This window comes from Netta rufina (assembly GCF_964035555.1).
Source record: "Netta rufina genome assembly, chromosome: 5".
Taxonomy (NCBI): Eukaryota; Metazoa; Chordata; class Aves; order Anseriformes; family Anatidae; genus Netta; species Netta rufina.
The window spans coordinates 4,586,730-4,602,117 of record NC_140128.1 but is presented as its reverse complement, the minus strand read 5'-3'; the positions used below and the strand labels follow the sequence as shown (position 1 = coordinate 4,602,117).

At 38.8% G+C, this 15,388-nt stretch overlaps 1 protein-coding gene across 5 annotated transcripts in view; it reads left to right on the top strand.

Annotated features, from left to right (window-relative positions):
• The window catches only part of SOX6 (SRY-box transcription factor 6), a 373,900-nt gene extending 366,900 nt beyond the window's left edge, over positions 1 to 7,000 (top strand). For all 5 annotated transcript variants that reach the window (XM_084287862.1, XM_084287859.1, XM_084287861.1 and 2 more), the window contains one exon: positions 3,169 to 7,000. In XM_084287862.1, coding sequence (XP_084143988.1) covers positions 3,169 to 3,472 — 304 coding nt within the window. In that variant the 3' untranslated portion in view covers positions 3,473 to 7,000. The remainder of the gene's footprint in view (positions 1 to 3,168) is intronic.
• Positions 7,001 to 15,388: the final 8,388 nt, after the last annotated feature.

Sequence of the window (15,388 nt, the reverse complement as noted above, 5' to 3'; positions counted from 1 at the left end):
GTGCTTGCAAATGTTCACTAGCAAGTGAGTTCAAGTTTGAGATACTTCCCATTTAGGTGTTACAGTTAACACTTGTTTACAGTTCTATAGTGAGATAGAATAATTTCAAGTTCACAGTTATTACCCACTCCACAGCAGGCATGCATACCACATTTGATTTTTGTTTAACATGCTAAAAAGAGCTGTGTTGATGAATGACAAATTCAGTACGCCTTCAACTTTCCTGTTATACCAATCAAGTTCTCTACCAGTTAGATTCACTCTATCATTTGTCATATATTTAGTGCAGTCTTAATTAAAAGGCAGCTCTGTAAATTCTGTTTCATTATGCTAAGATGACCTGCTCCCTTTGAACTTTGAAATAGGTCATACTTAGACAAATGTACCCCATCCCATTGAAATGTGGATATGCAAAAAAAGTTTTTCTCACTTGATAAACGTTTATAACTTGATAAACATTGATAAAGAATATATGAATTTCCTCACTTAGTGTAAAGCTTAATTCTGACAACTTATGTATATAAAGACAGTTCACAACCCTGTCCTAAACATTTTTTTTTCCTTCTTACTGCTTATAAAAAGACATTCTATTAAAAAAAAAAAGGGGGGGGGGTGGACTTGTTTAATAGGGGGGAGGGGAACTAGGGTTCTGATCCATAGTATATGTATATCATCTATATCATCTATAACAGATATCAGTATATCATCTATAACAAAAGAGCAGCTTGCACTCGATCATTCTTGAGTATATTCTACATCTCTAATCCGAAGTGTTGTAAAACCAACTTTTCTCAAAACATCTTTTAGCATTGATCCTGTGGTGTTCTTTGATGAACACCTAAGGATTTCTTCTTTTGCAAATGTGTCTATTCTAAGAAATATCAAAACAACTAGCATTTGTTGGACAGACAGATTGAAGAAAATTAAGTGTATATGGCTCAGTGACAAATATGTAGAATTTTTCTGTTACTATGTGTGGTTTCTTTTTCCTTTGCTTTGTGGAAACAGTCACTAATGTGAAAAATTTCTGGGTCTCAAAGTTTGTGGAGGTACCTGTAGGTTTTTAACAGTAGTAGTTTATATGCCTGACAACGTGCAATCTTAAAACAGAAATGTTCCCATGTGAGGTAGGTGTTCAGTTTTATGGATAAAGTTTTGAAAGATGTTTGCAGCAAATCACTTGCAAGCAAACGCATTGGCTGAAAATTGTTTTCACAGAACATTTATCAGACCATTTAAAAAGTGAAAATTTAGTGAAAAATCCCTAGCTGTTTGTAAATCATCTGCAAATCATCATTTGCAAACAGGAGTATAATGACTGTGTCAAATGAATTACCACGATGTTTTTGCTCACTGCTAGCCAGGTGTACCATACTTATACAACAGATGTTTGAATTTCTCAAGCTGTGCAGAGGCTTTAAGAGGCAGGCTAGCAGTAGCAGCAATGAAGGTAGTACATAATGCTATTTGAATATTCTCTTAAACAAACTGTTCGTGATTTGACTGTCTCTATTGGTTTCTAAACTTTGGTTTCCCAGTAACTCTGTGATATTTATCAAAACTGAAATTTGGTCAATGAATGATAAAGACCTAACATTTAGGGTTTTGTAAATAAAATGTATATTATTTGTGTCTTGATTTAGCTATTGATTAAGGATTTGTGAGAGGCTGGTTTATGCAAAGCGTATTTTTATCTCCTTTTGAATTTTAGCATGGAGTAACACAGTGATCAAGAAGCAAGAGATTTGTTAGACTATTCTAACACATCTGATGCTGTTTCTCTTGATGAAATTGTAAAATACAGAGATCTCTAATATTTGGTCAATATTGCTCTAAAGAAGGTTGGGAGACATTGAAATATAAGATGAAAATAGACATGTACGTCCAATAATCAGTCAATAGTAAAACAGAAATTTCCAGAGCACTGGAGTATTTCTGGTACTGGAATTTGTCATATCTAAAGTATGACATTGATTCTCTTCCTCTGGACAAGTTACATTCCTTCTTTTTCTCTCACCTTTACTCAAGGTAATGGTCCAAAAATAACAAGAGAATACTTGGAGGTGTCTTTTAAAATAGGAACTGTGTTATTAATTAATCCAGATGTAAAAAGTCCATTTAATTAATTCGTGGCCAATAAAGGCTTGACCATGTAAGGAGTTCAGCAACCTGACCTTTACTCAGCAAAGCAGTTGAATATATGTACATCAGTGTAAAAAGAGACATTGCATCATTTTTAACAGTTGAACTATGTACATGCTATAATCAAGCTTCTGTTGAATTGCTTGACTGTCAGTCAAATCTAGCCTGTTCTAGTCAAATCGTGGTATGGATCCAGCACGTTAAAAACATTACAGACAGACAAACAAACAAACAAAAAAGAACATTATATGGTACAAAGTTCTACATCAGCAGCTAAGATGTACCAAAAGCAGAGGCAGTGCACCCTTAATTGAGTGAAAGTTAATCAGATCTGCCATGGGATCCTCAGGAATGTTTTGGTTTCTGCAGACTGTTAATTACCATACAAAAAAGAGCACTTGTTCTTTTTCTGAAGTACTTGGCTTCAAAAACTCAGTCCCAAATCCCAAAGAACAAATGTCATTCTGATCATGGATTTGAATAAAAATCAAAAGCCAGAAATAAAATATAAAAAGTATTTCTAAGTGATGTAGGAGTCTATCTAGCACTTAAATAGTAAATTACATCCTTACAGATAGATAGACAATGTTACTTAGTCACCTGTGTGCCATTTAGGCACTTACAAATAATCTAAGGTCCCATCATAACAGACACAAAACAAAAGCTCTTGTCAGGAGTTTGGAGGATGTAGATTTTGGATGCCAGATGTTTGTTGCAGCAGTTAGGTATCACATGGGCATCAAAAGTCTTTTGAGGATCTCTGTCCAAGTGCTACTTTGCAGTATGGTTTAAATAAACACACAAAATACATGAACAAATCAAATTCTGGTAGTTACTAAACAGTTTACTCTCCAGTTGCACCTGGGGGGAGCTCAGGTGAACCAATACCATACAGGACCAGACTGTGAACCCCAGAGGAATGCATGCAGCCCTTGTAGGAAACCACCTGCTTTGAGTTGGACTTGCAAAAAGGCATCCCTCCTCCAAACAGAGGTAATCACGTTCCCATCTTGCTTTTCCTTCCAGACAACAACCTCAAATTCCAATCACCACGGGAACGGGGGTTGTCTATCCTGGTGCTATTACCATGGCAACTACCACACCATCACCTCAGATGACATCGGATTGCTCGAGCACCTCTGCCAGCCCTGAGCCCAGCATCCCCGTCATTCAGAGCACTTATGGTATGAAGACGGACAGCGGAAGCCTTGCTGGAAATGAAATGATAAATGGAGAGGATGAAATAGAAATGTACGAGGACTATGAGGATGATCCCAAATCAGACTATAGTAGCGAAAATGAAGCCCATGAGGCAGTCAGTGCCAACTGAGGAGTGTTCACAGAATTAAAGTACTCAGACTCACTTGGGTTTTTTTTTGGAATTTTTTTTTTTTTTGAACAAAAAGTTCTTAAAGAGCCTGCATGCATGTGTGGCTCCTACAGTTACATCAGCAGAATGGTCTTAAATGTTTCTTAACGTGTGAGACAGATTGTTTCCCTAATTTTTCATGAACTTTTTTGTTTTGTTTTGTTTTTGTTTTATTTTTTTTTAATTTAGATGAAGACATATATTAAATATCAGACATCAGGACTTGAAAAGTTATATGAATCGATAGCTGTCTTACAAGTCTTACCTTTTGTCTTTTACCTTTTGGATGCTGATAAAGGTTTAAGTTACTGTTTTAGATGGGGGTTATACATTCTCACTCAGGTATGCTGTGCCAGCCTACAGGTTGTGAATGTGTTTTTATTCTGGATTATTTTAGAAAACAAAATTGCAGTTTTCATATTGTGAAACAGAACAAGTCCGCAAGTGTGCACATCTGTGCATCATAGCTCATCTTTAAAAAATCGTCTCTGAATTCCATTTTTTTCCATATGTATAGCTGAACTTCTGATGTGCCAAACTTTTCATAACTTTTGAATCTTAACATTTAAAAAAAAAGTCTTAAAGGAGACACTGTAAAGTCTTAGACAATCCTTTGGCATCTTAAAAATATATATATATAAAACCTAATTTTTTTTCCAGAAAATGGTAAAGTACTCAGGAATCTGGAGACAGGATATTCTTAAGTAGTGAACATGGTTGCCATAGTGCATGTGCCCAATTGCTTTTGCCTCTTGATGCCATTAGTGTGAAATTTTAAGTAAGCACAAAAGAGCGATCACCAGCTATGGACAGGCCTGTCTTAGCAGTGTGAGGCCACCTCTGACTACATTCTTTACCCCTTTGCTTTTAACCCTTGCATTCAGTCTTAACACATTTTCTCTTAAATAATTTATTCATTCCAGAATGTCAAGGGTCCAAATACTTAATATTTATTTTTAAAAGTACTGTTGGTGGCATTACACTTGAAATTCCTTATTAATACTTTTAAGAGTGCTTTCTTTCTCTTCCCCTAAATTACACAGGTATATGAAAATAAAAGTGCACCTGCTACTAAAATGAACATGACATTTATGAATGAGATATTCAGTTGTTTCCATAACACTATATGTTCAAGGAGCACTTGTAAACACTCAGCCTTTTATAATGCAAAATAGAGTACTTATATATGTACATACAGTACAAATACTCCTAAACTTTGTGTTTATAGTTATAAACCTCTATACTTAGAAGGACAGCAAAGGCATATGTAAAATCCAAATTGCACGTAGAGTCCACCAGGATGAATTTTTCGGGCCTGTAGAATCCTGCAGTGAATCATGGCTCCATATCTCACGTTCCTATTGTCACCTGAAGGAACTATCTGCTACCTTGAGTATTTATGCAGTGATTTATATGTGAGACTCCTAGTGGGAGGGAAAAGCCACAAAAATATCTGTTTTGCAAAGCTGCACATAAGGTGCATCAAAAATATTTATTAAATATTAGTCATGTGGAAATGCGAGCCAGATCTTATTGCACATTTCTCAAGTGTTTTGGGATCTTTGGATGTAAGGTGCTACACAAACTAAATTTTTTAAGATTTGTATTACTACTGGAAACAATGCAATTGCTAGAGAAAATTCTGGGAAATGTACAGGAGAGAGATTGAAAGGCTGAGAGTTTGTTAATGTTCAGAAATGTCTAAGAAATCGCCTTTATTTTTTTCCCTCACATTTTGCTCATGTTCATAAATACACCACTGTATGTAATATGCAGATCAAGTGGGCCTAGTGAATACATGTGCTAAAACTCCTCATCTCCCTCAGCTTTTAGTTTGAATTGGATATGTTCAGCAGGTCAATGATAAATTCAGACTCAGGCTGAGAGGTATGAGCGGGCCTAGAGCAGCTCTTCTTGAAATATGTGGGAATCTTCCCACAGAGCCAAACGGGCTTCGTTTAAGGCCCAGACAATGAAGGGTGTAATGCTGGTCATCCTCATGCTGTTGTACTATCTTGCAGAAGTTCATGTGAGGTGCAAAGAGAAGATGCTGTATCGGGAGCTGTCAGTTTCTTCATAGCCCCAGTAATACCTCTTAGAGCAGAGCGAGCCATTGTTGCCCCTGCAGAGATCACATTTAGATGTGCGAAAAGAACCCCCAAAACAAAGAAGATTGTTCAGTTTACAGAACAATTTATAAAGATAATGACATAGAAACACAATGGTCAGATTCTCTGACCATTTTGTAATTTGGAGCAAGATGCTATATTTTAAATATTTATTTAAATGTGTTCTGAGTCCATGTCTAACAAGCAATAAACTGGTCTAGCCAAGACTTTAAAGGCATATGCTGTGTCGTTAGCTGGTGAGCGCCCTCTTTAAGCTGGCTAAGGTACTGATAGAAAGTGTTTTTTGTTCTTACAGTTGCTTGGTAATTTGAACTGTTTCTAATACATTCAGCTCAGATTGGGGGGAGGGTATCATTATTTCCTTAAAAAGAAAAAAAAAAAAGGCTATTTATTAATGTCTTACATAATTCTTCTGTTAGAAGTATCTCTCCCTCCCCCCATGTCACTTTTTCTCTCCTGCTCTTTTTTTTTTTTTTTTTTTTTTTTTGGTTTTGTTGCATCGGTAGAATGCTGTATTGCTAGCATTGTATTTTATGTAATTATTTTTTTGCACAAAGGCAAACATTTAGATTAGTTGGTTAATTTTTTTAAATTTTATGACCATGCCAAAATAATATTCTGCAGGCTTGTGGAGAACAAAGGACTGTTCTTTAGGACTGAAACTTGATTTTGCTTGTAGTACAAAAAAACACACACTCACAGATGTTGTTTCGTAAGTGTTATAAGCACTGGATATAAATGGTATTTTTTATCACTTCTGACTAATGTGAAACTGTTGTACGAAAACTACATGAACAAAAGTCATCTGTTTCGACTCGTGTGGGCCTGCCTCACAGTTGCCGGATTTGAGTCATTTTTTATGTCTTGTTATTTCATTTATTTATGCAAAATACATGTATGTATGAACACTTTGTTTTAGCTCCAGCCCTGCCTCAGTGCTGATGCTCTCTATGTTAAAGCCACATTCTCGAAAATGACTGGCTGTTCAGGAATCGCCAGCTGGTAAAATTGCATTTATTGGCTGGGGAAGTGGGAGGAACATATTTGAATCTGAATTGTGCATATGAGCATTTTATTCTATTTATTAGCCGACATTGGCTCTAAAATGTCAGTAGAAATCAAGGAAGGACAATCATAAGGATAAAAAACACCATTTTTACTTTATTAATCGGAGCTCAAAACAAAGTTTTTGATGAAATTACCATCTCATTTTAGATTTTTTTTAAATTGTGTAAATATAACATAGGAAATAGAATTTTATTTTTTGTTCATGGATACTTAGTGAAGTATAAGTTATGTATTTACTTTTGTTCTATATCAGTGTATGTTGGTCCATATTAAATGCTGACAAGTCACTGTACCTCATGTAGATGCTGAATTTCCACCCGCAGTGTGAGCGCAGTATTGTGGACCTGTAGCTGGGACAGCAAGTTGCCTCACTTGTGCTCTCACTGTTTTTTGATAGCATATCCCACAAACACAGAATACTTTTTCCTTTCTTAGAAAGTTGATACATTAAACATGCCAAGTTTCTGATACAGCTGATAGGAAACAACAGTTTGTTTTCTGAATCCAAGTAAAACTGATTTAATATTTTAATTCTTAACAAGAATGGCATTTGAAAGTCAAAAGCATATTCCTGGAAAGATTGTCATGACTAAGATGGTCCTTGCAATGCAATCAAGACTTTGTAATATCAAACCTTTATTTTCTACGTTAATTAAATCATACTACTGTCATATTAGGCTATAATACTGGGCAAAAAAGTTCCCACGAAATACACAGAGGACATATAGAGTTGCTTTTTAACTATTGTGTTTGAGCCCCCCTTAGTAAGACTGACTGAAAAAAACACCAACTCCATTCAGGTAATGCAAAAATATAGTAATACTATTTTCTCTGTGAACAAACAGTTTATTTAATTAACAATATATAGTCTTTTTGGAAAATTAGCAAATATTTTCAAGAGAAGTACACTCCTGAAATAGTCTGATACCAGCTAGAGTAGTTCACTTCATGTTTGATAAAAACAGGGCTCAGGTTTATGTGGAGACATGACTCAGATGACATGGCCCAGTTCTGGTCAGCACGTGTGCTTGGGCGTCACCATTTAGTTTGTGCAACTGCCTGCTGGGAATACACAGGATCACAAAGTGCTCCTAAATCAGTGTACTCAGGTGCAGCGTGAGGCAGGGGGAGGGCAAAAACGGGATTGCTCCAGGTTGGGAACGCAAAGCAAACAACGGCATTGCAAAGTGTACAGCAGTCAGCTGAGGACAGTTACTGCTCCGAGCATAAACACAACCACCTCCCAGTGCCATCTGAACCATGGTCCTCTCGTGGGGTTGGCTTTCCGGATTCAGTTTTTGGTCATATCAATGAAGTGGCATTTCAAAAATCGTTTCCTAGCAAAACATACTACGGGATTAACACTCCCACCCTCCCCCAGCAAAACACTTACCTACCTGATCGCTTTTAAGCACGTTAGTACTTCTGTGGTGGTCACGAGGACCAGTAAAGTGTTGGTGTTCAGCGGGGTAATCTTTGCTGAACTGGTCCACAGTGCGAACAACTGCGCTGGAGATGCGGCCAGCAGGACGTATGATAAGAGTTCTTCATGTTTTTATGAGACGCTGATGAATGGGCTTGGACCCTCTGAGTTTTGCATGCTTTTTTAAGACTCAAGTTGGCACTTAAGCATGTTCTTTTAAAAGAATAATGTTATATGACCTCATCTGATCTTTTAGAAAACACTTAACTTTTTTGCTTTAAAAAACAACTTCCCCCAAACCAATTTTTAAATAACCCATTAACATATGTGATTTTTTCTCAAATCAAACTACATTTTTGATATACTGTAATGTACTACTACAGAAGGAAAAAAAAGATATATGTTTATGCAAATACATTTCATTTTAATCCATCGCCCTTTTTTAAGTACCAGATTTGTTGGAAATAGTGACAAAGAAGTATTCTGAGATTTCACACGCTGGGTAAAAAGGGGGTGGGGTGGGGTGAACCAGGCTAAAGGAAAACTTATCAAATTGGTATTTATGGCAATATGAAAGCTATAAAGCAACTTAGTGACATGGCTTGCTTTGTAATTTCCGCTTTCTAAAAACCACAAGTGAGGTCCTTGGTGCTCTTGGAGTATGGGGAATGTGCAAATATTTAACTGTTTGTATGCTGCACATTGCAGACCTGCTAGTGTGCATTCTCCGTTTGTCTTCCTTTGTCATTTGTTTTTTGCTTTCTAGAAAGCAACGTTTTTTTTTTTCTTGTACCCTTCTTCAGCTTGTAGCAAACTAGAATGCTTAGCATTTATGTTCATTCATTATTGTATTTCCCATGTACAAATTTTTTTATTACATTAAGACAAGCTTATAAGCTGTTACTACATAACTTATCTTACTGTAACTCTTATTTCCTGACATTGTAATTTGTTTGTGATGTATATTGTGAGATTGTACTCTATGTTAATTTAATCAGCACAATTCACTGACATGCTGGACTGACATGCTAGCTGCTGTTTCAAATTGTAAAGTTTGTGTAGAGCTGTTGGGACAACTGAGACTCTCTTGTCAAGGTACTATGCTTTGATTCCTATAGCAACACTGTGGGTGCAGCTCTTGATGGTGAGGGCTGCTTGTTGGGCACCCACTGGCTAATTTAACAGGCAGGTTTTCTTTGTAGAAATTCTATATACAATGCAGGTACCTACCTGGGCCCATGGCCGGTAATTATTTGGGCGTGTAGAGGAAAAACTAGTGTCTATTGCTGCTTTGAATATGTTTTAAAGTCTGAAAATGTAAATAGTTTATCAAAAAAATCTTGTACAGTCCAGTGTAAAGTTTTTAAATGAACTTAAAAGGTTGCCATCACATCTCACACTCTCCTCTAGATACAGGAAGAAAAAAAAATGAGAAAGCAAAAAAGTTTGCTAAGGATATTGAGTGAAAAAAAATCTGTTCTCAACAACAACAAAAAAGAGAATAGTTATTCTTAGCTCTGCTTCATTGCATAAACAGACTTCTTGAATTTTGTTGTGCAGTATTGACGTGAGGTAAATTAAATATTAAATAATCTTTCAGTGGTACTTTTAAAAGTCTTCTCCTCCTCTGCCTCAGTTATTAATGGAAAAGACAAAATTGAAAGACACTGTCCATATACAGTATGTTCTGGTGTACGTTGGCACCTTACCTACATGTTTCGGGTGGGGGGGATATTTTTTTTTTTTTTTTTTTTTTTTGCACAAGGTGCTTTCCTGATATGTTAAACATGTCATCTTTGGGTGATTCAGTATATGCCATGACAGGGGTTTAGACCCCTCAGGGGAGTGTCTATAAGACTGCCTATTTATGCTCATTTACCTCAAGACTGTCCTCTCTACCCTTAATCTATTCACCATCACTCCATCTTTTGTACTGCTGTTGACACTTACAAATTAAAGATAAATTTTGTTTTATGAGATGTGTGTGTGACTTCTTCTATGCATCCTTTATTGTTCCCTTGACGTTTGCATTAAAGATTGACTATGATGAGCTGATGGAAAGGAAAATGCAACTAGGCCCATTCAGCTGGTCTCCTTTAAGTTCAGCAACTGGAATCTTTCAGCTCTTAGGTTTTCCCCATGCCTTTATATTCTACAAAGGCATTTATCAGCCTCTGACATCCATTAACACCATATGCTGTGAAAGACATGCATGATAACCAACTTAATTTGATGATATTCACTGGGCACCACTCGTTTTGTAAGCAGAAAGTGCTGTTGGTAGCAACATAATCTCAGTAGGATTTTTATTGAGTAGAAATGAGACAAAACTGTTCTCAAGTTCCTTCTTTCTTTGCCTTCCCTTTTTCCCCCGCGTATAACATTAAACAAACTAACCAAACTTGACAACAAAAAAACCCTGTAGTTGCCATATTGCCATGTCTGTAAACTGCTACCATTTGTGTATTATGATTGGCTTTTGACATTGTAATTAGTCATGGTTCTCATAGAAAAAGAATAAATTGTGTTGAAGTATACTGTACTATAATGTAACAGAACATTTTGATTGTGCATTACATCAGATTTCAGTCTAGTTTCAGCTATTACACAAACCACCCTGAAACATCTAAGTGGGAAAGAATCCTTACTTCCCCGGAGAGAGCATCATACATGAACTTATTAAAAATGACATACTGCATTATAAATCTGTGTGATGAAATACTTCAGGGTCAAAAGTGGATGGAATGAAGTTGCTGACCAATGTGTTATAATGAATAAATACATAAATATTGACTTGTGCATTTTAAGCTTTGGTTTCTGGTAAGCAGTCAACTAGTTACTCAGTCGAACTGCAACACTAAAGTGCTCTTGAGGGGAAGGCAGCAAAAAATCTGTATTTCTACTAGTTATTATAGAGCAATTTGCACAAGGTGGCAATATCCATGCTGTGTATTTGAAAAGCAGAATTATGGCACTGGACAGCAGTCAGTCCAGCTGAAGCTACTAGAGTCAAAGGCAGCTGGAGAAGAAGCACCATATCATTGTGCCTGGATTTTATTTTAATACAGTAGGCCTGTTAGAAGGTTCAATCCTCTGCTATGTATTATATTGCTCCACTGAAGTCAACTTATGCCATCCCCAATTTAGCTTTTTCTCTGTTTTTTCTCCCCCTGCCTTACTTCACCATTTGTCTCCTTTCATTGCTGGAATCTGCAGCTGTGAGTAAAGATCAGTCATCTGGGAAACACTGACTGTGTTCTCCATCAGCTGGGTTGTTACATAGGTGCAATGAAAAGTGAGCTGAGGAATGGCATGCAACGAGTCACTGCTTCCTACAGCAGTAAGAGACAAAATGATTATTTGACAGCTCTAGATATCAGTCCAAAAAAATACTATCAATTGTACCACACAGGCTGGTGTGCCGTGTCCAGTGTGCAACAGTCTTCTGGTGAAGGTAGCATTGGAGGTCACAGGTGCCCAAGGAGCAGCCTGCCCTTGTGCTGGCACCATGCGGTCTCCTTCCCTCTGAGCGACTTTGCCATGCTGGGTTCCGTGCACCACCCTTGTTAGCATTCCAAAGGGCCCGCTGAGGATTCAGGAACATTGCTAACACGACATCAGGTCACCACGAGAGAAAGCTATCACAGTGCTGGCCGAATAATGACAAGGAATCTCAGACCTCAGAGACATACATCAGTTATTCCAGCCGCCGCAGTATCGCATGAAAGCCATGGGACTTCTCTGGCACCGCACAAGTGACAGCACGCAGCCGAGATGAGAACCGAGGTGCTCCTGCTGCCCGGGTCCGTTCTCCTTCCTTCAGACATGGTTCTCCCTCCAGCTGAGCGCCCAGACACAGCCTTGGAGCACAACCTCCACTCGCCAGCTGCAGCCACAGCTTTCTCAGGCACCCTTGAGGCTCACAGCAGCCTGGGGGCTTCAGGACTGCAAGGCTGGGCACGAGAGCCCGTCCCCCCGCTGGCTGCCGGGGCTGGGGTTCTGCTGTGGCAATTATTTGCTACTGCAGCAGCCTGACAGCTCGCACAGGATGGGAGTGGGGGGAAACAGTAATTGATTTATTTCTTTAATATATGGTTTACAATAGAAAATATGAGCTCCAGGTTGTGTCTCCAAGCAGTTAATGACCAGCTGGGTTAAGGGCCTTCAAATAGTGCCATTGGTCATTAACTGCCAGGAAGTATCCTTCCTGTCATCTATTATTGCTTAATTGTATCAAGACCCACTACAGTGAAGGACTGTTAAATCTGCAGATTAATTGGAATCTGACCCTTAGTCATTTTAATAATATCAAGGCCGCTGCAGGTTAGCATTTGGGTTCTTGACATGACAGTCCATAACAAATTTCTTCAGCGCTGTTCTGCTTTATATTAATGCCTACTGGATGATTGACACAGTAAAACTTAATTGCCCTGTAGAAATCACTGTGGTCAGTTGTATTATGAACTACTTAGGGCCACTTTAATTTACTTTGACACTGCAGACTTTAAAAGCTTCTCTACTTCTATTAAAACCTACTTAGAGGTCTGGTTGCTGTTGTAGCTCATCAGGAAAGGATCACTCTGCAACAGCAAAAGGTAATTATTAGAGCTTTAAATAATTCTCAAATAGGCAAATTACAAAAGAAACACATATTGATTATTGGGGTATTTTTTGCTACGCTTCTGGTTAATTAGTTACTAGCAGGGCATGTAAAGAAGCCAACGCATCATTTTAAATTAGTTTTCAAAAATAGGATGCATGCTCAGAACCTGTAAGCATGACATGCAGTCAGCCCCCTGACTCTTGCATTACCTCTGCAACATCCAGCTTTAATTTTCTGCATGCGGTACCTCACACAGAAGACACATAACTAACCTCCTTTTTAAGTCAGGCTGCACAGGGTTGTATTTGGAAATCAGGAAACAAAAATATTATGCTGTGATACACAATCACATAGCAGGACCCTAGTACCATGCAAGCAGCAAATGGAAAGGTATCTCTGCCTCCAAGACTCCCCCACTGGCTGATAACATCTTTATAGCTGCTGTATGCTCACAGCTAATTAGTCACAAGTAACATGTGACTGCAAACACAGCAACTGTCCCACCAGGTGAGATCGGTAGCCCACCTAGCCCAGTAGTTTGGTGTTCCAGGGTGGCAACAGGGTGGCCAACTGAAGCATCTCAGCCTGGCCATTGTTTCTGGCTCGCCTTCTTCTCTCCTTCAGCATCCAGTCATCATGCTGGGCTGCTGAGGGGTAAACCACTAAACCACAGTTAGTGGGGAGCACAGGGGGGTGTCTGAGCAGGTAAAATGACTGCGCGTAAAGCAGCAACTAGGTTTGCAGGTTGTCCTGGCAGCAATGGGCCTTGCTGAGGAGTTTTGCAACAGTTCTTAGTTGTTTTTTTTTTTTTTTTTTTTTTTTTTTTTTTTTTTTTTAAATGGAGAGCCAAGGCAGTCAGCCTATGTACAGCTGAAACGCCAAGTCCATCAGGTTAGCTAAAATATTTAGAATGCTAAATTTCTCCCATTTTTGGTAAGATCTGGTTAGACCAACATGCTTATTTCAGAAAATCTGGGGATCAAGGATCTTAATGATCAAATTACTCAATCACAATGAAAGATTTGTTATTCAAACATCAGGAAATCCACCCTTGATGCAAGACTTCAGTCAATTCCCCCTGAATAGCTGCAGCTGCTGGAAAACCAAAAGGGTAAGTGCTATGGAGGCAAAAAAAGAAATCAACCCAAACCACCCAGAACGAAACACTCACTGCCTGCCGTGTGTTGAGAAGTCGTGCAGGAATAAAGGCTTTTGGGTGCAAACCACAGTATTCAAGCAGTGTGACGGTAGAGTGCAGCCAGCTCCGAGCTCTGGCAAGTACAAGGCAGGCTGGAAAAGCAGGGGAGAGGTTCAGTAATGGATAATGGTAACGGCCAGCCCCACGCACGTACCCCAAGCAGGCTCAGCCCAGGACCATTATTAACGGTTGGCTGACTGCCTCCCTCGTGGCTGAGGGGATGGAGGCACTAGGCTCAACCATCCCATCCCAGCACCCCCAGAGTGTTTTTTCCCTCAGGTTTTGTAGCTGAGGAATCTGCCTGAAATCTCTCTGCCCGCCACCAGCACAGCCCCAGGCTGCAGGTGGTGCGTGACACCTGTGCCCACCCATAGGGCTGTGCTGCACAGGTGGTTCTTGTTGGCTACAGGCTGATGTAAAGGCTCACACGAGCTGGGTGCCCCCACCTGGTGTGGATTTCTGATTTGGGGGAACAAAGCTGGCTGAGGAAAGGCTGCAGTTAGGTAAGAGGGTGAAGGGTGGTGGTTTTGTGCTGTTCTCTTCTGTCCTTCTTGCAGCTAGGGTAGGAACAAAGGCAGAGGTTGGAGCATGTTCCTTTCTTCACAGTGTTCTCTGGAGCTCAATGGCAAAATCAGAAGAGGAATTCTAGTGTAATGGAGCAGCCTCGGTAGGTGCCCCAAGCAGGGTGTTCAAGAAACTGCTAATGTTGTGATGAATAATGTTGTAAGGACTTATTGGCAATGTCTTTTGATAATTTGTGTAAAGAGAGCAAGCACAGGGTTGCAAAAATATGTTGGTTGCCACTTCATGGTATGGAAGACACTTAATTACTTAAGTCTCTTAATTACTATGGAAGAGAATTAATTACTTAACATATCTCATTGCTCTTTTGTTTTTCAGACAATGGGTTGCTTCTTTGAAGCTCTGAGCACATCCCTCTGTTAGTGGAGCCCTAGGAAATGGGCAGTCAGTGTGGAGCTTGGCTGTAAGTGCACCATTTCTTTTGAGGATGCAGTTTTAGGATTCATGTTAGATGCTGTGCGCCTCAGACCATGATTCATAAAGCCACTTACCTTGAGTTAATCCCTCCCTAAAAATCTTTAGACTGATCATGCTTAAAGACAGTACACGCTTATTTTACTATGTTCTGATTTTTATATTGCACAATGCTTATGATTGAATTGCAAACTAAATAAATCAGGCAGTATGCAATCTTAAGATGCTTATAGGAATCCCAGGTTGTGGGGGACTTCAAATTGGTTCAGTTATTTTTTCATCTTTTAAAGGGATGAAATAATAGATTTCCACAACAATAAGAACATGCATGGAAGCAGTCTGCCATTCCCTTATTCCCCAAACTTCAAAAACAATGATGTTCTGAAATGAACTTAAAGAACTCTGAAATAAAGAGAAGAAAAATCTTATTCTTTTTCTCTTTTGAAAGCGTTATTCCCAT